The 21,604-nt window shown below is 54.7% G+C and overlaps 1 protein-coding gene across 7 annotated transcripts in view; it reads left to right on the top strand.

Annotated features, from left to right (window-relative positions):
- LOC123771277 (transmembrane protein 245) overlaps positions 1–21,604 on the top strand; it is a 449,452-nt gene that overhangs the window by 66,755 nt on the left and 361,093 nt on the right. For all 7 annotated transcript variants that reach the window (XM_069305159.1, XM_069305161.1, XM_045763753.2 and 4 more), the window contains exon 8: positions 14,022–14,321. In XM_069305159.1, the coding sequence (XP_069161260.1) occupies positions 14,022–14,321 (300 nt within the window). The remainder of the gene's footprint in view (positions 1–14,021; positions 14,322–21,604) is intronic.

Raw genomic sequence — 21,604 nt, 5'->3', positions numbered from 1 at the left:
AATAAAGAAAAACTCTAGGGGGGAAAATTGACAGGTTCATAGCGTAAATGCGACCGTATTTTGTTTGTACTCGCCAATAAGTGAAGTCCTGATCCGCTTTATAAAATTCCCTAATTGATCCTAGTTGATTATTAAGACGTCTGGCAAACATCCTCTGGATGTTTCCTGCCAGCCTGCAGGAACATCCTGCCAGCCTGCAGGAACATCCTGCCAGCCTGCAGGAACATCCTGCCAGCCTGCAGGAACATCCTGCCAGCCTGCAGGAACATCCTGCCAGCCTGCAGGAACATCCTGCCAGCCTGCAGGAACATCTTGCCAGCCTGCAGGAACATCCTGCCAGCCTGCAGGAACATCTTGCCAGCCTGCAGGAACATCCTGCCAGCCTGCAGGAACATCCTGCCAGCCTGCAGGAACATCCTGCCAGCCTGCAGGAACATCCTGCCAGCCTGCAGGAACATCCTGCCAGCCTGCAGGAACATCCTGCCAGCCTGTAGGAACATCCTGCCAGCATACAGGAACAGCCAGCCTGCCAGCCAGCCAGCCCAGCCAGCCCTGCCCTGCCCTGCCCTGCCCTTCCCTGCCCTGCCCTGCCCTGCCCAGCCCAGCCCAGCCCTGCCCTGCCCTGCCCTGCCCTGCCCAGCCTGCCTGCCAGCCAGCCTGAACATCCTGCCTGAACATCCTGCCTGCCTGAACATCCTGCCTGCCTGCCTGCCTGAACATCCTGCCTGCCTGAACATCCTGCCTGCCTGCCTGCCTGAACATCCTGCCTGCCAGTCAGCCTGCTATCCTGCCTGCCTCCCTCCCTGCTATCATGCTAACGGGTCGAGTGTGTTAGGCTTATCTTCGGGAGTGAGCCGGTCTCTCCCCCACCACCGACAAACCGCCCCTCCCCCCCCTACATCCCATACTCTCTCTTAAAGGTCATGCGGATCAACCGCGTGACTACCCCTCTTTGCCTGCCTGCCTTCCTTTCCCTACCTCCCTAATTCTCATTACTTCCCTCCCCTCCTGCCTACCTCTTAGCATCTCTCCCTACCTCCCCCTCCCTCCTAGCATCTCTGCCTACCTCCCCCTCCCTCCTAGCATCTCTCCCTCCCTTCTTTTCTGACTGATTCTCCCCCTCTCACTCACACTGCCTCCCACCTAAGCTCCCCCATCCATCCACCCACCGTCAGCCATCACTGACGCAGTGTGTGCATTTGGAGCCGACATGGTGCACAGATGTTTCTTGATTGTGCAGATATGTAAAACAAAAGCACAGAATGAACATTCCAGCCTTATGACAATTCAAAATAATAGGAATAATAGGCCGTGAATCTGTAAAGTCACAGTGGGCAAACTGGACCATCTCCCACCCACCACCACAGGCCGGCGCGACGCTTGGCAGACCCCTTCCTACCTGAACTTTGTTCAGGTAGCACGACTCCCCAACCCCAATCGGGAAACTGGAAGTTTCGGATAACTAAAGTTCGGAAACCAAGTGATGCTCTGTATAACATTTGCATTTTCCTTTCCCTCTAAAGCTTTTGTGATTTTGTCATAGTAATTACCTAAGTGTAGTTACAGGATGAGAGCTACGCTCGTGGTGTCCCGTCTCCCCAGCACTCTGTCATATAATGCTTTGAAATTACTGACGGTCTTGGCCTCCACCACCTTCTCACCTAACTTGTTCCAACCGTCTACCACTCTGTTTACAAAAGTGAATTTTCTTATCTTATAGTGGTTGAATAACTGTGACAAACAGGATCTTCCCGCTCTAGATCCATGTTTTTCTGGGTTGTGAAGTTCATTATTTTCCATAAAACTTGAAATTTGATTCCTAGTCACACTATCAAAAACTTTTATTATGTGTGATGTTAGTGCAACTTATTGATGTTAGTGCATAGTTTTTCTGGGGGGAGCCCCGTCGGCTCCCCGGAGCTTTACCGGCTGATATGCTAATGTCAGACTTTGGCATCAGTCATGTGTATGGAGTTCTAGGGCCTACCGGGGACCACGAGCCAGAACCTGGCCCCCTCAGAGAGGCAAGGGGAGCAATGGCCTATAGAAACCCCCGTGTGGTTGGAAGCATTCTATGTCTGCCATCGACCGGGTCAAGCATCCAGAAAGGTAAGCATTCCAAAACAAACCCCTATTCTGGTGAAAATTGCTACCTAAGCCGAACTAGTGGATAGAACTCAACAGAAAACAAGGAAACTAGTATGACGTCATACGTCACCGCGCCGCTGTCTGCGCAGCTTCCCCCTCCCCGGGAGGGGGAAGGGGGAGCCCCAGACCTCCCACGCCGGCTATCCACCCATCAGTTCTTCGGCTGATGCTATAGGCAATGGTTATGTGCTCCGGCTCCAGTGGTTGTTTCAGCACTGTACCTAGAGTGTGGTGTCTGTTTTCTAGGTGGTGCATGAGCCGGGAGTGATTCTTCAGTACTCGGGCTGCATGCGCCTAGGGATCCCTTCCCTAGGTGCCTTGTAAGTACTGCCCTTGGGGCTTGGGGCCACCTTCCACAAGTTCCTTGGGTCCTGCCCCTGCTTGGCCGTTTACTGCTTGGTTTTCGGCCGCTCTTTGTGTGCTCGGGTGTTCTGTCTCCCTTGTTCGCCTTAGAGTAAGGGGCAGTGTTTGCACTGGTGGGGCGCGGGGTACTGTGCAGCTTGTCTTTACCAATCATAGCGGCCGGCTCTGTTCCGCTTGGGTACGCTGTCCTCTTGCGGGGTTTTCTTTTTCTTTTTGTTTATCTACCTGGTGGGGGGGGTCTGCCTTCGTTCTTGCCCTTGTGTCCCTTGTGTTCTGAGTATTTTCTGGTGGTACCCCTGCTAGGTCCCCGTGAGTGTACACGTCCCGGGGGTTCAGCTCTTAGAAAGTTGTTTGGTAGCTTTGGGTGCCGGTTAGCAGTACCCTGCCTGGGATTACCTGAGCGCGAGTCCTCTTAAAGTAAACGCTCGGGACCCTGGGAAACCCCTGGGGGGCGCGCGGGTCCGATGGATGTGACCCCAGAGTCCCCCCCTCGCTTCCAGCGAGTTTGAGGGTTGCTTTCACCTTTTGTCTCTGGGTGACTCTCTGTTTTGCCTCCGTCTGCTGCCTATGGGGTCGGTGACACCTTCGACCCGGAGTCCGGCGAGCTTGGTTGCTCGTTGTGGCTCGGTTACCCAGTTGTGCTAACAAAGCGGGTGCGGGCAGCAGGGGCGTTGCTCTTGAGCCTTGGTGGTGGCAACGTTCTCGTGGTTTCCTCCCCGGGAGCCCCGGGGCTGCCCCGTTGTAGTTCGTTTTGGGACTTGGGGGTGTTGGTTGCTTCGGTTCCATCCACGCCCCCTTGTCTTTCCCCTGGTTCACCCTTCCTGCCTGCATCCGGTTCCTTACCGTCTGTAGGTTCGGGGCGGGGTTTTTGGTGGTGTTGAGACTCGGGCAGTCTCGGGGAATTCCCCTTCCGGGGTAGTGACGGGGGCATTTGGGCCTGTTCCTCCAGCCGTGTTGTATGAGTCTGCCAGTGGGCTCCCTTCCTTAGTGTTTTCACGGCTGCCCCGGTTTTCTGGTACGGCCGGGGCTTTGGGTGAACGGCTCGGCCCCGGGGCCTGTCGTGTAGGTTCCCGGGGCTGGGGAGGGGCTGACTTGGGGGGGCCTTGGCCCCGTTAGACCCCGTGGGGTCTTTCCTCCCCACTCGCCGTACGTGCTGTTCGACGTCGGCCCCTCCCCGGGCTCGGTTCCTTGGCCTTTGAGTCGGTTGGTTCCGTCCTGTGGGTGGATGTTTCCTCCCCCCCCTTTTTGGGATGGTGTTTTTGTCATGTTTCCCCGTTCGATGGGGTTCTGCGTGACTTCTGATCTCGGGTGCGCCTGCGCCTTCGTGTGCCTTCGGGACTAGTGTTGGCTTCTGTGTTCTCGAGGGTACGGGAAGGTTTTACGCTACTTCCCGCATTATTGGAACGTCTGTCGGCTCCTCGTACTTGTCGCCCTGTTGGGCTACTTGTCGCCCGGTTGGGCTACTTGTCGCCCGGTTGGGCTACTTGTCGCCCGGTTGGGTTCCTTTTTGGGCTCTTTGCTTCTTTGGCCGGTTTTATTGTTCCTGCTTCCTCTTTTGGCTCCTTTTCTCGTGCAGTAGTCCTGGCTGGCGCCTTCCCGCAGGGAGGGTGTGCGGTTCGGCCAGCGTGTTATGCGCATGCGCCGTGGAGTTTGTTTTGGTCTGGGCGGTGTTTCAGTGCTGGGGTTTTGCACCCTTTTTTGCTACAGTGCTTCGCCTCTCGTTCTTCTCCCTGGCTGCGGTATGTGCCCCTTCGCGCAGGGGGTGTCCTGGTTCCCAGTTGTGGGGAGGACACCGCGGTTTTCCCTGTGTCATGGGTGTGGACCGCCTCCTTCGCCTCTCCCTGTTCTCCTGCGGGTCCGGCAGAGTCCGGCTCTGGCGTCTTCACCTGGCGGTGCTCCCAAGTTCTTCTGGGCACGGTTGAGTCGTGTCAAGTTCGTGCCACCATTCGCCAGGTGAGTTTCTGCGGTCTGGCGTCTTTTGGCCGGGCGCTGGATGCGGCGGTGTTTATATACCTGTCTTTATTTAGGTATATTTTTGTACGACTGAGACCGTTCGCACACCAGTGACTGTCCCTTTATCACCCCTTCCTGTCCCCCTCATGTGCATGTCCAACCCATGCTGGAGTCATTCAGGGGACCCTCCTTTTTTAATGTTGTGAGGTGTGGGGGTTGTAGGGTTGGTTCTGTACTCACCTGGTAAGGCTCCTGGCTGTGCTTGCAGGATTTGAGCTCTGGCTCTTGGGGTCCCGCCTATCTGGTAGAACTTGCGGGATAGTACCAGTGGAGTGCAGTGGTGCTGTTGGCACTTTTGGGGAACACTGTATTACCATCAGTGGTCTGTGCTTGTTACACGACCTACTTGCGAGCATAAGCCTTCTTGCTGGTTCGTCCGTGGACTTCCAGGGCGCACTGGCCTGTTTTCGTATGGCAGTTCCGGCCCGTCCTGGTTGTGGGGGTATGTGGGCCGGTGGACTGCTCCTAGCAGCTGCCTGGTGGGCCATCCTCTGGCCGGTCTGGCCTGACCTTGGGCCGGGCTTCAGGTGTAAAAGAGCTCCCAGTACCTCATCCAGCAGGTATCGAGCGGGGTTTCTCCGCCGTTGGTCGCCTGGTGCAGGTTTCTGGGCCTGCAAGGTTTTTGTCGTGTCTCCGTTGGCCCTGTCTGGGGTCTGCCTGCTCCGTTCTCTGCCTTTGCAGAGGGGAGTTGCTATTTACATGTTGCATGTTGCAGTGGTGCCTGTTGCTGCTGCTGCACGTGTGCATTGGTACCGTGTTTCACGGTGGCGTGTCCTTGTTCCTGTGTCCGGTTGTGGAGTGGCACTTTGCTGCCGTTTTGTGCCTGGGGATTGCGTGGGGTTTTTGTCCCTGCCTGATTGTCCACCCCTGGTTGTTCTTCTGGGTTTTTTGTGCTTCTGCTCTTTCTTCCTGCCTCCTCTGCAGCAGGGGTGTTCTGAGTGTGTTCTTAGGCATTGGTCAGCCTGTGTCCTGTGATGTGCTTCTTTGTCTCGGTCTATTGCAGTTGTTCGTGCCGCCTGGGTTTCGGTGGTCGCGCCTGAGATCTTCTCACGGCTCCGCCTTTTCCTGGGCTCGGGGGGGCCTTGTCGGGGCTGCTTATGTTCTGCCTCATGGTCTCGCCTCCGGTTGGTGGTTGGGTGGCTTCGTGGTAGGTGTCCCACCTGCGTGCTTCTCTTGGCGGCAGTATGGGGTATTTTGGCGGTCCTTCCTTTTCGTGTCCCTTCTTAGGTGGTTATTCTTGTTCGCTTGGTTTACTCTCGGCTTGGTTTTCTAGTGGGGGTTGGGGGCCGTCGTCTTGCCACATACTGTCGCCTCTTTTCGTGCGGCGCAGGCGGAGCCGCTTCAGCTTGCTTTCGATCTTGATGTTGCTTCTGCACCGTTAGTCAGCTGTCTTGTGCGTCGTTTCACCTCCGGCCTGTTCGTGCGCCGCTTGCACCATCCTGGTCTCTGGTCAGCGTGCTATGTCTTCTCCTCGGTTGGTAGTGCCCCTTCGGTTCCGGTGTGTTTTTTCGTCGGCTTTTTCCTTTGGGCCTTTGTCTCTGGGGGTCGAGTCGCTGAGTTTTCTTGCTCCTTCGGTTTTAGCGTTTTGGTTGTTTGATGGCAGCAGTCTCCATCTTTTCTGGCGCGGGGTGGGGCTGCTGCATTCTGGAGGGGTCCAGGGTTTGTTGGTGCTTCGTTGGTCGGGCCGGGGGTGTGTCGTTTATGTGTTCAGTGGCGGCCCTCTGATGTTGTTTGCGTGCCACGGCGTTTGGGTCCGGAGCGCGTTTTGCGTTGATCCGGTTCTGTTCTTCCCGGTTCGCGGGTGATAGTGTCCCGGGTGGTCAGCCATGTTCTTGCGGCTAAGCTGCCTGTGTTCTTCCCTCATGCCTGTGGCGTTCGTGGCTTTGCTGCTCTCGCTGCCGTCTGGGCGACGTGGCCTTGCAGTCTTTCGGGCATGGATTTTTGCTGTTCGTGCAGGGGCCTTGCTGCTCGTGGTTCTCGTGTTGTTCCCAGGATTTTCGGGGCTGTGGCGCCTTGGGTTGGCGTTTGCTGCCGGTTGTCTCGGTTCCGTGGGGGGTGCGTGGTGTCCGCCTCCCGGTTCTGTCCCTTTGACCTTCCTCTGTGGGTAGTTAGCTCCGGGGAGTCGACGGGGCTCCCCCCAGAAAACCAGCGTTGAATGTAATGAAACGCCATTTTCTGGGTGAGACCCGGAGGCTCCCCGGCAACCCTCCCTCCCTCCGGTCGGCGTATTTCGCGTGTTTTGACATCCAGCCTCAGAACTGATGGGTGGATAGCCGGCGTGGGAGGTCTGGGGCTCCCCCTTCCCCCTCCCGGGGAGGGGGGAGCTGCGCAGACAGCGGCGCGGTGACGTATGACGTCATACTAGTTTCCTTGTTTTCTGTTGAAGAGTTCTATCCACTAGTTCGGCTTAGGTAGCAATTTTCACCAGAATAGGGGTTTGTTTTGGAATGCTTACCTTTCTGGATGCTTGACCGGTCGATGGCAGACATAGAATGCTTCCAACCACACGGGGGTTTCTATAGGCCATTGCTCCCCTTGCCTCTCTGAGGGGGCCAGGTTCTGGCTCGTGGTCCCCGGTAGGCCCTAGAACTCCATACACATGACTGATGCCAAAGTCTGACATTAGCATATCAGCCGGTAAAGCTCCGGGGAGCCTCCGGGTCTCGCCCAGAAAATGGCGTTTCATTACATTCAACGCTGGTTTTTTGTTAAAGCTTTACTACCTTGTGCAGAGGAGCTATATCTGCTCATTTAAGTGCTGCTGGTAACTCCTCTGTATCCAGACACTCTCCATGTTACACTGAGCGCTCGCACTACTGGTACTTTATGAATATTGAATTCTACAAGTCAGGACCAAAGGCAGAGTGCATGGGCATGTTGTCACTTTTTCTTTCAAAGACTTCTGAGTTCGTGTTTGTATTGTATGCATGTTCTTTTGCCTAAATATAAACGATTATTATCATGTGATCTCTGGATGGTTCCGAGATAAGAAATTCATACACACTGCTCAAAAAGAGTTTAAAAATTTAAAAATAAATGTAAAAACAAAAAAACAGCGTTGAATGTAATGAAACGCCATTTTCTGGGCGAGTCCCGGAGGCTCCCCGGAGCTATCCCAGGCTGATATGCTAATGTCAGACTTTGGCATCAGTCATGTGTATGGAGTTCTTAGGCCACGTCACACGCCGCCGCGCCGCTGTCTGCGCAGCTCCCCCCTCCCTGGGAGGGGGAAGGGGGAGCCCCAGACCATCCACGCCGGCTACCCACACCTCGGTTCTTGAGGCTGGATGTCAAAAACGCAAAAAAAACGCCGACCGGAGGGAGGGAGGGATGCTGGGGAGCCTCCGGGACTCGCCCAGAAAATGGCGTTTCATTACATTCAACGTTGGTTTTCTGGGGGGAGCCCCGGCGGCTCCCCGAAGCTAACTACCCACAGACAGAAAAAGTGGGACTTACCCGGGAGGCGGTCGTCGCTCACTCCTCAACTCGAAGCCAAGACAACTGGCTGCAACTGCCGACCCAAAGCAACACAGGCCCGACGGGACCCAGGGACATTCACAAGGTAACGAGCAGCCAGGGCCCTGTTCGACCGCCAAAACCCCTGCGCACGAATATCAGACCAAGACATATTCCCAAAGACGGCAGCAAGAGCCGCGAACTCACGAATGTCATGGGCACGGGGATAGACCGCAGGCTGGCTGGACTTAATAACCCTGCGGACGACCTGGGAGACCCGAACCCGCGAACAGGGAAGAAGGGAAACCAGATCAACCCACAGCGCGTCCCCGGACACAGAAGCCGGGGCGTGCAAATAACGGTGAAGCGCCGCAACCGGACACAAAACATGATGCACCCCCAGCCTGACCAACCAAGCATCAACCACCCACGGACCCCTCCGGAACGCAGCAGTCTCATTCTTCGCTAGAAAAGAAGGAGACGGCTGCAAGCGAACAAATCAATCACCACGACCAAAAGAGCAGAAACCCCTGTGCCGGAGGAGAGCATGAAGCTCCCCTACCCGACCCCCAGAGGCCAAAGCCAACAAGAAAAGTGCCTTGGAAAAACAATCCCGGACCGATGGGGCCACAACGAAACGAGGTGACGAAAGGAAAGCGAGCACTCTGTCCAAAGACCAGGACGGCTCAGGCGACGCATGAGCAGGCCGGAGGTGAAACAATGCACGAGACAGCTTGCGAAACGGCGCAGACGTAACATCGATACCGAAGGCAAGCTGAAGCGGCTCTGCCAGCGCCGCACGATACGAGGCGACAGTGTTAGACATATGATGACGGTCCTGAAACAACCACGAGAGGAAGGACAAAACCACCCGAACTAACAAGGAACTAACACGACGAAGACGCAAAAAGAAACAGAAGAACTGCCAGGAAACTTCATACTGCCGCCGAGAAGAAGCCCTCAGGTGGGACACCAACAAGGAGGCCACCTGATCACCAAAGAGATGATGATAAACTCGAGTCAAAAAACCTATATGTGAAGACTCGAGGAGAAGATCGAACCAGCCACGTGACGTACCGGCCCGATCTGCTGAAAGAGGTGGAGCCGCGGGAAAACCCTCAGGTTTGGACACCGAGCAACCAGCGCCTGAAACCAAGGCTGGGCCAGCCACCAAGGGGCCAGAAGGACAACTCTCCCCTGGTAAGTCTCTAAGCGAGTCAGGACCTGGAGCAACAGCCGAACTGGGGAAAAGAGGTACTGGAACCCCCACCTCTACCAGTCTAGCCGAAAGGCATCGACCCCGACAGCCTCACGATCGGGGAAGGGCGCCGCATACATGCGAAGACACCGCGACCACGCCGACGCGAAGAGATCCACCTCGGGGTGCCCGAATGTCTGGCAAAGCCAATGGAAGGACTCGTCGTCGAATGTCCACTCCGTGGAGAGGGGAACGAAGCGAGACAGGGCGTCGGCCAAGACGTTGGACACTACCTGTACGTGAACCGCCAGGAGAGCCAAACCCCGAGAACTCAGCAGACGAGTCACCCGAAGCGCCCAACCCCAAAGAGACAAGGACCGCATCGAACCCCCGAGGTTCAGGCAATGAACCACCGGAGAGCAGTCCGAATGGAGCCGAATCGTCGATCCGCGGGCCACCCAAATCCTCCCGAGAGCGAACCACACTGCCGCGAACTCCCGCACCGTGCTGTGAGCTCGACAGAAGGACAGATCCCAACCCCCCTGGCCGGCCTGGTGAGCACTGGTCACAAAACCCCAGCCGAGAGACAACGCATCCGTGTACACATCGAGCGAGAGCTCGGGTAGGCGCCAAGGCACTAAACCCCGAAAAACCCGAAGAGGAAGCCGGTGACACAGCAACCGACGCAAGGCCCCGGGGGTTGAACTCTGCGATCGTGAGAGAGGCGGAAGGGGGGACCCCGAAGGAACCAGAACAGCCGATGAAGCCAAACCCGACCCGGCGGGTAGACCACCATCGCAAAGTTCAGGCTCTCGCACAGCCCCTCGAGCAACCGCCGGGTAACCCGAGGGCCCTCCAGAAACAGACGAAGGCGGGACCGCAGCCACAGGAGAGACTCAGGAGGGAGAGACAAAGAGGCGGTTTGAGAGTCCCAAACGAGACCCAGCCAAGTCCGAACCTGAGAGGGAACCAGATGGGACTTCCTCCAGTTCACTAAGAACCCGAACCCGGCGAGCTGGGAAAGAACCAAATCCCTGGCTAGCAAGCAAGCTGACCAGCTGGGAGCCCAAACCACCCAGTCGTCGAGGTAGGCCAACACCCGAACACCTAGGAGACGCAAACGAGCCACCACAACCCGTGTAAGGCGCATGAACACGCAAGGTGCCAGGTTCAACCCGAACGGGAGACAACGAAAGCGGTAACTCAGACGCCCCACAACAAAACCGAGCCATTCCCTGAACCCCGGATGAATCTGGACATGCCAATAAGCGTCTCGGAGGTCCAGGGACACCATCCAAGCGCCCCGCTCCAAGAGGAGCCGAACCTGAGACAGCGTAGTCATCCGAAAGGAGGGACAATGAACCCAGGGGTTCAGACGGGACAAGTCAAGAATGAACCGCAGGTCCGCACAGTCCCGTTTCGGAACCGGAAACAGACGGGAAACCCATCTGCGGGACGATGTCGTTTCGACGATGTCCAAGCATACCCACTCCAAGATGACTCGACAGCACAGGGAAAGAAACCTGCCCTGCCAGCCCCGACCCCCCCCCAAGGGGGAAGGGGCCACCCAACGCCACCGCAGGCTGCGAGACACGACCCGAAAGGCCCACAAATCATGGGACCAGGCGCGGGCGAACAGCGCAAGCCGCCCCCATCGCCCTGTCAATGGGGCAAACCGCGAAAGGGCCGGCGACCCTTAAGAGACCCAGAACCCCGCACAGAGCGAACCCTGCGCCGACCAGACGAGGGAGGGTCCTGAGTAGGAGCCGAACCCGAACCTGACACCAGAGCCCTACCACGACGAGAGGAACCCCGAGGCCTGGCACGACCTTTCCGGGAGGACCCACCCCGGGACCCCTGGAAAACCAACAAGTCCGACATCGGACGACAAGCCGCCGACGCAGCCTGAATAAACTGCGCCACGGCCTACTCAAACAGAAGAGGACAAAAAGGTGAAGAATGCCTAAGAGCCAGAGCCCAAGCAGATTCCACGGAGGAACCCAGCACCGCCTGCCGAGACGGGAAGCATAAAACGGGGAAAGATGCATCCCGCAAAATCGGCGTGAACAGCTTCAACAAGGCAGCCGACGAACGCGCAAGCGAGGACAAGGTGCCGGACCCCGGGAAGGACCCAAGCGACCTCACATCCTCCACGAGCCAATCCGAGGACAGCTCCAGGAGGGAAAAGAACCGCAAGGCCGAAGCCAAAAGGCCCCGGGCGCGCAAGTCCTCCGCAATGAGCGCCGCCGAAAGGGTGGGAACCTGCACATGGAGCTGAATAACGCCCACATCGCGGGGAAGGGCAGGGGCAAACAAGCACTCATTCAGGTACTCAAGATCGCCCCCCAGGAAAACCTGAAGCACCGTGGAAGCTTCCAGCCACTCCAGCGTGCTGGAACGACAGAAGGAATGCCAGAAATCCAGAACAAACAAGGGGCAGTCCGCTAGCCAGGAAGACTCCGGAACCTCGTAATGGAGCCAGAAAGGGAACGAAGTCCCAAACCTGAACTCAGACGGATCCATCTCCGAGGCATAATCCGGGTCACACAGGAGGTAAGCTGCAAAGGCCGCCCGCACCACACCAGGTTGGAAGCAATAAGCCAAAAACTTCCGGAAAGACGGAACCGACGTACCCGGGGGAACACGGAACCGAACCCGGGGAGGGGCCGACACCAAATCCAACTTGTACGCAGAGGGGGGAAAAGAAAACCCCACTCCTTGTAACAATAAGCCCCGCTCAGAGGGAAGAAAAACCTAGGCGGGGTCCAGCGGGGCCCAAGGCCCCCAAGTCAGCCCCTCCCCAGCCTCGAGGTCCTTCACCACAGGACCCGAGGCCGAGTCCTTTCCCCAAGCCCCGACCCCACAAGACAAGGACGGAACAGCCGGAAAAGCTGGAGGAAGGGGGGCCCACTGGTCAGACCCAGAAGCTTCGGCCGGGAGACAAGACTCGAATGCCTCTGCCGCCCCCCCCCCTGGAAGGGGCACCCCCGAAGCTGCCCGAGTCTCGAGATCAAGTAACCCCTGCTCCGACCCCGAAACCCTCAGACGCTTCAGGGCCGGAAGCAGGGGGGGGGGCACCAGAACGAACAGAAGGGGAAGGACGAGGAGGTGTGGACTGAACCAGGATCGAAGCAACCCCCACCCCCAAGTCCGGGTCTCGAAGAGCAAAGCGGGGCAGCTCGGGGCATCCGGGCGAGCAACCAACCGAGCGCTTTGCAACGTACGAAACCTAGACTGCAGTGCACGCGCCGCCTGTACCCGAAGAGAATCATCAGAGGATTGGGTAAATTGAGTCACAAGCAAGCAGCAACATACACAGGACTCAGGGTCGAAAGTATCATTGACCCAACAGGCAGTGTAGCAGAGGCAAAAACAATGAAGGTCACCTTGAGACAAGGGGACCGAGCAACCCTCAAACTCGTACACAGCGAGCGGGGACTCCGGGGTCACATCCATCGGACCCACGCGCCCCCTAGGGGATTCCCAGGGTCCTGAGCGTTTACTTTAAGAGGACTCGCACTCAGGTAGTCCCAGGCAGTGCGCTGCTAACTGGCGCCCAAAACTACCAAGCGAACTTCTATATCAGTGCCCCAGGGACGTGTACACTCACAGGGACCTAGCAGGGGGCGCCACCAAGGAGAACAGTGGAAGGGCAAAAACCAATGGAATAATACGACAGAACCCCCCACCAGGCAAAAACAAACAGAAAAACAAAACCTCGCAAGAGGACAGCGAACCCCAAGGAACAGAGCCAGCCGCTATGTCGGGAATAAAAGCTGTGCAGCACCCTGCGCCCCTACCAGTGCAAACTGCCTCTTACCTGCCAGTAACAAGGAAGAACAGAACACCCAAGAGCCCAACAGGCGGCCGAAAAACCGAAAATGGTAAAACGGACCAGCAGAGGCAGACCCCGAGGAGCCTGTGGAAGGTGGCCCCAAGCCCCAAGGGCAGTACTTACAGGGCACCTAGTGAAGGCAGCCCTAGGCACATGCAGCCCGAGTACTGAAGATAACTCCTGGCTCTCGCACCCACAAAAACAAACACCACACGCAAAGCACAGTGCTGTAGCGACTCCGGAGCTAGAGCACATGACCTTCGCCTATAGCATCAGCCTCAAGAACTGAGGTGTGGGTAGCCGGCGTGGAGGGTCTGGGGCTCCCCCTTCCCCTTCCCGGGGAGGGGGGGGGGGGAGCTGTGCAGACAGCGGCGCGGCGGCGTGTGACGTCACACTAGTTTGCTTGTTTTCTGTTGGGGAGTTCTATCCACTAGTTCAGCTTTTGGTAGCAATTTTAACCAGAATAGGGGTTTGTTTTGAGGCGCTTACCTTTCTGGGTGCCTGTTCCGGTCGATGGCAGACATAGAATGCTTCCAACCACACAGGGGCTTTTATAGGCCATTGCTCCCCTTGCCTCTCTGAGGGGGCCCGGTTCTGGCCGTGGTCCCCGGTTGGCCTAAGAACTCCATACACATGACTGATGCCAAAGTCTGACATTAGCATATCAGCCTGGGATAGCTCCGGGGAGCCGACGGGGCTCCCCCCAGAAAAGTGATTTTCTGTAAGCGGTAGCCTCGTGTAGAGGTGGCCCCCGTGTAGAGGTGGCCTCGGGTAGATGTAGCAGTATGTGAGGGAGCTTCGTGAGACTAGTGACCTAGACTTACATGGTCATATTATGTATAATTATGTATTTTGAGATAAGTGATGCATATTAGTATCATTGAACACCAAAGTATTAAAATTGCCTCCTGTTGTAAAGTGGCTCATATTTTAATTTTTGCTTCCGCAGCCTGAATAAGGAAGCTGAACAATCACTGTTACTGTACTTACTAAAGACTTGTATTTCAGAATACTCCTGATAATCATGAGAAAAGTACATCACTCTCACCTGTAGCTGAAGAATCGGTCAATGATGTTGGAGAGCACTCTTCAGATTCTCAACTTTCGACTATCCCAGAGATATCTGCAGCATCCTCGATCAAGCAGGATTCTGGAGGTTCAGCCGCCGACACAGACACGATCCAGGATAATGAGGAGAAACCGACTGATGGAGACTCAAGTGGGGCATTGCAGGATCAAGTAGAGAAGGAGGAATTGGCCTCATCTAGTGATAAGGCCCAAGATGAAGAGAAACTGCAAGCACCTGCAGTAAGTCGTGCTCCTCCATTGTACCCCACCAGCTGTTCCCATCTGACTCCCAAACCAAAAATAGACAATCTTGCACAGAAGCACACTCCCGTATCTAGCAAACCCACTCAGAGAGCCTATTACTCCCCCTATCTCACCCCTGAGATGCAGCACCTCGGTAATGAATATATTTGCACATCCGTAACTAGGAAACGGTTTCTAGGGAAGGGGTGTGCTATAAGCAGTGGGGGTTGGGCTCGACAAGTTGAGGTGGGGCAGAATGGGCATGCTGCTTGTGTGTTTGGCCCCTTCAGTCTCTCTAGAAGCCCTAGTTGTTGGCCTCATTCACAGGTTGAAACACCAGGACAGGTAAGGTGTAATATTTCTCTTTGGAATCTTCCATGCACTCATTCGTGATCTCGGGTTAACTCTCGTAGTGGAATACGTATTGCAGGAAATTAGTGAGTAATCTGTCTGTAATTTTATATTTCTTAAGTAAAAATATTATCTATCTTTTGATACCTTCCTGTATTTGGAAACCAACTTCTTGTATCTGAAATTTTTCTTGGGCATTTCTTATTAATGTGTTTAAAAGGTTTAAAGTACTGTACTTTAAATGTCTTAAGAATATCTCGTGTTTGATTGAACTGTTATATTTTAGTAAGCTTAAATCTTATTTAAATTGTATTTTAGCTAGTATCCTCTTATTTTTAAAGTTCCAGGTCTCAAAATTTCTTCTGTATCAATTTTGTAGATTCCCGTTGCTATTTTGAATGTAGTGATCACATCGTCTCTTTTCCTTCTATCTTTGGCATATTTAATGCCTCTAACCTACCCCTCATAGCTCTTGTCTTTCAGTTCCAGGAGGCATTTAGTAGCAAGTCTTTGCACCCTTTCCAGTTTGTTGATGTGCTTCTTAAGATATTCACACCATCCACGTATGTAAGAGCAATTCTGAAATTAAAAAGTGAAGTATAGGTTCCTCGCATACGTACTGTTCTTTATGTGCTCCTCAGGTGGCAGTTTATTTTCTATCTAGAACCACCCCTAGATCTCTCTTATCAGAATTCTTTAATACTTTTTCACATACTCTGTAGGTTATCTGTGGCCTATTTTCTCCTGTTCCACATTCCATAATGTGGCATTTATTCACATTAAAATCCATTTGCCAAGTGTTGTTCCATATACTTATTTTGTCCAGGTCATCTTAAAGGGCATGAGAATTGCCTAAATTTCTTATCTTTCCTGGTGTCTCAGCATCATTAGAAAACATGTTCGTGTAATTCTGTATTCTTTCTGGAAGTTTATGTGGACAGTGAACATTACTGGTGCAAGAACTGAACCCTGTGGTACTCTGCTAGTGACATTTATCTAGTCTGATACATTGTCTCTGGTTACTGTCACAAAATTTTCATCCATGTTATAAGTCTCGCTGTCACTCCTCTGGCATGTTTCAATTTCCAGAACAACCTCTTAAGTGGGGATTTTGTCAAAAGTGTTCTCTTAAGAATGTCTAATATCAGCACTGTAAAGTATTACAATATTGAGTCACCATCATGAGTATTGCCAAAGTACAAAACTTTCAGCTCAGTTCAGGCCTCTTCATCGCCCACTTAGATACCTCCATACTTGACCAAGGAAGGCCACCTGGTCTATGCCTACTACTACTAACAAAATAATAAAAATTAAGTGGTTGGTTATATTATTGTCAAACTACCGATGGGGACTTCAGATATAAATCAGTTTTGTGATATTTTTCACTTTGTGGGTTCTTTATCACTTGAATGATCTAGTGTGAGGTGAGGCTGCAGCCTGCACACTTCTCTTGGTAATGAAAGAGGCAGACATGAATTACTTTGTTGTAAATTTGTATTGTTTTCAAACTTGGGGCCTTCTTTATGTTGTCACTCTTGTTCTCTGCACTTTCATTTAATCTTTGTTATAACTAGTTACAAATGTCTATAGTTCATAGTTCACAGGAAATATTCCTAAGTACAGTAATTTAACTTAGAAAAGGTTTGAGGAGGGAACTAGGGTCTGCCACCACCTACCCCCCTTGTAGCTAGTGTTTGTAATAATCACGTATGCACTCAGTCTTGTGACTCCATTTGTGAAACCTTCCTGGTGAAACTGTATTTATTTAGGAATGTTTGTTTTGTGATGGTGCATTATACAATCTACAATTATATTTTTCAAGAGTAGATGTGTTTAAAACACAATCATACATGTTTGCTTTGATAAGTGTTGATGTAGTGTTTGGTGAAGATTGCATGAAGAAGCATGTGATTGGTAGTAGGTTTGGGGGACATTAACATTAATAAGAATTCTGATGTAGATAACTCATATTGTTGCATGCAGGGAGAAAAAAAAAGCAAACCCCACAGGAGAGCTCAAATAGCCACTTTTCTGGGGGGAGCCCCGTCGGCTCCCCGGAGCTTTACTAGGCTGATATGCTAATGTCAGACTTTGGCATCAGTCATGTGTATGGAGTTCTAGGGCCTACCGGGGACTATGGCCAGAACCTGGCCCCCTCAGAGAGGCAAGGGGAGCAATGGCCTATAGAAACCCCCGTGTGGTTGGAAGCATTCTATGTCTGCCATCGACCGGGTCAAGCATCCAAAAAGGTAAGCATTCCAAAACAAACCCCTATGCTGGTGAAAATTGCTACCTAAAGCCGAACTAGTGGATAGAACTCTTCAACAGAAAACAAGGAAACTAGTATGACGTCATACGTTACCGCGCCGCTGTCTGCGCAGCTCCCCCCTCCCCGGGAGGGGGAAGGGGGAGCCCCAGACCTCCCACGCCGGCTATCCACCCATCAGTTCTTCGGCTGATGCTATAGGCACCGGTTATGTGCTCCGGCTCCAGTGGTTGTTTCAGCACTGTACCTAGAGTGTGGTGTCTGTTTTCTAGGTGGTGCGTGAGCTGGGAGTGATTCTCCAGTACTCGGGCTGCATGCACCTAGGGTTCCCTTCCTTAGGTGCCCTGTAAGTACTGCCCTTGGGGCTTGGGGCCGCCTTCCACAAATTCCTTGGGTCCTGCCCCTGCTTGGCCGTTTACTGCTTGGTTTTCGGCTGCTGTGTGTGTGCTCGGGTGTTCTGTCTCCCTTGTTCGCCTTAGAGTAAGGGGCAGTTTTTGCACTGGTGGGGCGCAGGGTACTGTGCAGCTTGTCTTTACCAATCATAGCGGCCGGCTCTGTTCCGCTTGGGTACACTGTCTTCTTGCGGGGTTTTCTTTTTCTTTTTGTTTCTCTACCTGGTGGGGGGGTCTGCCTTCGTTCTTGCCCCTTGTGTCCCTTGTGTTCTGAGTATTTTCTGGTGGCACCCCCTGCTAGGTCCCCGTGAGTGTACACGTCCCGGGGGTTCAGCTCTTAGAAAGTTGTTTGGTAGCTTTGGGTGCCGGTTAGCAGTACCCTGCCTGGGATTACCTGAGCGCGAGTCCTCTTATAGTAAACGCTCGGGACCCTGGGAAACCCCTGGGGGCGCGCGGGTCCGATGGATGTGACCCCAGAGCCCCCCCTCGCTTCCAGCGAGTTTGAGGGTTGCTCTCACCCTTTGTCTCTGGGTGACTCTGTTTTGCTTCCGTCTGCTACCTGTGGGGTCGGTGACACCTTCGACCCGGAGTCCTCCGAGTTTGGTTGCTCGTTGTGGCTCGGTTACCCAGTTGTGCTGACTAAGCGGGTGCGGGCAGCAGGGGCGTTGCACTTGAGCCTTGGTGGTGGCAACGTTCTCGTGGTTTCCTTCCCGGGAGCCCCGGGGCTGACCCGTTGTAGTTCGTTTTGGGACTTGGGGGTGTTGGTTGCTTCGGTTCCATCCACGCCCCCTTGTCTTTCCCCTGGATCACCCTTCCTGCCAGCATCCGGTTCCTTACCGTCTGTAGGTTCGGGGCGGGGTTTTTGGTGGTGTTGAGACTCGGGCAGTCTCGGGGAATTCCCCTTCCGGGGTAGTGACGAGGGCATTTGAGCCTGTTCCTCTAGCCGTGTTGTATGAGTCTGCCAGTGGGCTCCCTTCCTTAGTGTTTTCATGGCTGCCCCAGTTTTCTGGTACGGCCGGGGCTTTGGGGGAACGGCTCGGCCCCGGGGTCTGTCGTGTAGGTTCTCGGGGCTGGGGAGGGGCTGACTTGGGGGGCCTTGGCCCCGTTGGACCCCGTGGGGGTTTTTATCCCCCTCTAGGCGGGGCTTGTGGTTATGCGGAGTGGGGTCTTTCCTCCCCACTCGCCGTATGTGCTGTTGGGCGTCGGCCCCTCCCCGGGCTCGGTTCCTTGGTCTTTGAGTCGGTTGGTTCCGTCCTGTGGGTGGATGTTTCCTCCCACCCTTTTTTGTGACGGTGTTTTCGTCATGTTTCCCCGTTCGATGGGGTTCTACGTGACTTCTGATCTCGGGTGCACCTGCGCCTTTGTGTGCCTTCGGGACTAGTGTTGGCTTCTGTGTTCTCAAGGGTTCGGGAATGTTTTTCGCTACTTCCCGCATTATTGGAACGTCTGTCGGCCCCTCGTCCTTGTCGCGGTTTTGGGCTACTTGTGGCCCGGTTGGGCTACTTGTGGCCCGGTTGGGCTACTTGTGGCCCAGTTGGGCTACTTGTGGCCCAGTTGGGCTACTTGTCGCCCTGTTGGGCTCCTTGTCGCCCAGTTGGGTTCCTTTTTGGGCTCTCTTTGCTTCTTTGGCCAGTTTTATTGTTCCTGCTTCCTCTTTTGGCTACTTTTCTAGTGCAGTAGTCCTGGTTGGCGCCTTCTCGCAGAGAGGGTTGTGCGGTTCGGCCAGCGTGTCATGCGCATGCGCCGTGGAGTTTGTTTTGGTCTGGGCGGTGTTTCAGTGCTGGTGTTTTGCGCCCTTTTTGCTACAGTGCTTCGCCTCTCGTTCTTCTCCCTGGCTGCTGTATGTGCCCCTTCGCTCCGGGGGTGTCCTGGTTCCCAGTTGTGGGGAGGACGCCATGGTTTTCCCTGTGTCATGGGTGTTGGCCGCCTCCTTCGCCTCTCCCTGCTCTCCTGTGGGTCCGGCAGGGTCCGGCTCTGGCGTCTTCACCTGGCGGTGCTCCCAGGTTCTTCTGGGCACGGTTGAGTCGTGTCAAGTTTGTGCCACCGTTTGCCAGGTGAGTTTCTGCGGTCTGGCGTCTTTTGGCCGGGCGCTGGATGCTGTGTTATTTATATACCTGTCTTTATTTAGGTATATTTTTGTACGACTAAAACCGTTCGCACACCAGTGACTGTCCCTTTTTCAACCCTTCCGGTCCCCCTCATGTGCATGTCCAACCCATGCTAGAGTCATTCAGGGGACCCACCTTTTTTCATGTTGTGAGGTGTGGGGGTTGTAGGGTTGGTTCTGTACTAACCTGGTAAGGCTCCTGGCTGTGCTTGCAGGGTTTGAGCTCTGGCTCTTGGGTCCTGCCTATCTGGTAGAACTTGCGGGATAGTACCAGTGGAGTGCAGTGGTGCTATAAGCACAATTGGGGAACACTGTATTACCATCAGAGGTCTGTGGTTGTTCCACGACATACTTGCGAGCATAAGCCTTCTTGCTGGTTCGTCCGTGGACTTCCAGGGCACACTAGCCTGTTTTCGTATAGCAGTTCCGGCCCATCCTGGTTGTGGGGGTATGTGGGCCGGCGGGCCGCTCCTAGCAGCTGCCTGGTGGGCCACCCTCTGGCCAGTCTATCCTGGCCTTGGGCCGGGCTTGGGTTGTAAAATAGCTCCCAGTACCCCATCCAGCAGGTATCGAGCGGGGTTTCTCCGCCGTCAGTCGCCTGGTGCAGGTTTCTGGGCCTGCTGGGTTTTGTCGTGTCTCCGTTGGCCCTGTCTGGGGGTTTGCCTGCTCCGTTTCTCTGCCTTGCAGAAGGGAGTTGCTATTTACATATTGCATGTTGCGGTGGTGCCTGTTGCTGCTACTACACGTGTGCATTGGTACTGTGTTTCACGGTGGTGTGTCCTTGTTCCTGTGTCCGGTTGTGGTGTGGCACTTTGCTGCTGTTTTGTGCCTGGGGATTGCGTGGGCGTTTTCTGTCCCTGCCTGATTGTCCACCCCTGGTTGTTTTCCTGGGGTTTTTGTGCTTCTGCTCTTTCTTCCTGCCTCCTCTGCAGCAGGGTTGTTCTGCGTGTGTTCTTGGGCGTTTTTCTGCCTGTATCCTGTGATGTGCTTCTTTGTCTCGGTCTATTGCAGTTGTTCGTACCCCTTGGTTCGGGTGCTGTTCTGGTGGCGACCCTTCCACCTTCTTTGGTTTCCTAGCTTGCCCTGCCGTTTTTTTTTTTGGGGGGGGGGGGGGTTTTGCGATGTCTGGTGTCGGACCCATCGTTTTTGAACTCCTGGCGGGCTTGCATGCTTTGGGGAGTTTTTCTGTTCGGCAAACGTTCCATCTCCTTGTGCCGCCTGGGTTTCGGTGGTCGCGCCCGAGATCTTCCCGCGGCTCCGCCTTTTCCTGGGCTCGGAGGGGCCTTGTCAGGGCTGCTTACGTTCTGCCTCGCGGTCTCGCCTCCGGTTGGTGGTCGGGTGGCTTCGTGGTAGGTGTCCCACCTGCGTGCTTCTCTTGGCGGCAGTATGGGGTATTTTGGCGGTCCTTCCTTTTCCTGTCCCTTCTTAGGTGGTTACTCTTGTTAGCTTGGTTTACTCTCGGCTTGGTTTTCTGGTGGGGGTTGGTGGCCGTCGTCTTGCCACATACTGTCGCCTCTTTTCGTGCGGCGCGGGCAGAGCCGCTTCAGCTTGCTTTCGGTCTTGTTGTTTCTGCACCGTTAGTAAGCTGTCTCGTGCGTCGTTTCACCTACAGCCTGTTCGTGCGCTGCTTGCACCATCCTGGTCTCTGGTTAGCGTGCTCTGTCTTCTCCTCGGTTGGTAGTGCCCCTTCGGTTCCGGTGTGTTTTTTCGTCGGCTCTTTCCTTTCGGCCTTTGCCTCTGGGGGTCGAGTCGCTGATTTTTCTTGCTCCTTCGGTTTTAGCGTTTTGGTTGTTCGGTGGCAGCAGTCTCCATCTTTTCTGGCGCGGGGTGGGGCTGCTGCGTTCTGGAGGGGTCCAGGGTTTGTTGGTGCTTCGTTGGTCGGGCCAGGGGTGTGTTGTGTTTTGTGTTCAGTGGCGGCCCTCTGCTGTAGTTTGCGTGCCACGGTGTTTGTTTCCGGAGCGCGTTTTGCGTTGATCTGGTTCTGTTCTTCCCGGTTCACGGGTGGTGTCCCAGGGGGTCAGCCGTGTTCTTGCGGCTAGGCTGCCTGTGTTCTTCCCTCATGCCCGTGGCGTTCGTGGCTTCGCTGCTCTCGCTGCCGTCTGGGCGACGTGGCCTTGCAGTCTTTCGGGCATGGATTTTTGGTGTTCGTGCGGGGGCCTTGCTG

Source organism: Procambarus clarkii, chromosome 54 (assembly GCF_040958095.1).
Source record: "Procambarus clarkii isolate CNS0578487 chromosome 54, FALCON_Pclarkii_2.0, whole genome shotgun sequence".
In the NCBI taxonomy this organism is placed as follows: Eukaryota; Metazoa; Arthropoda; class Malacostraca; order Decapoda; family Cambaridae; genus Procambarus; species Procambarus clarkii.
The sequence above is the reverse complement of the archived record's forward strand: the minus strand, read 5'-3'. Positions and strand labels throughout refer to the sequence as shown.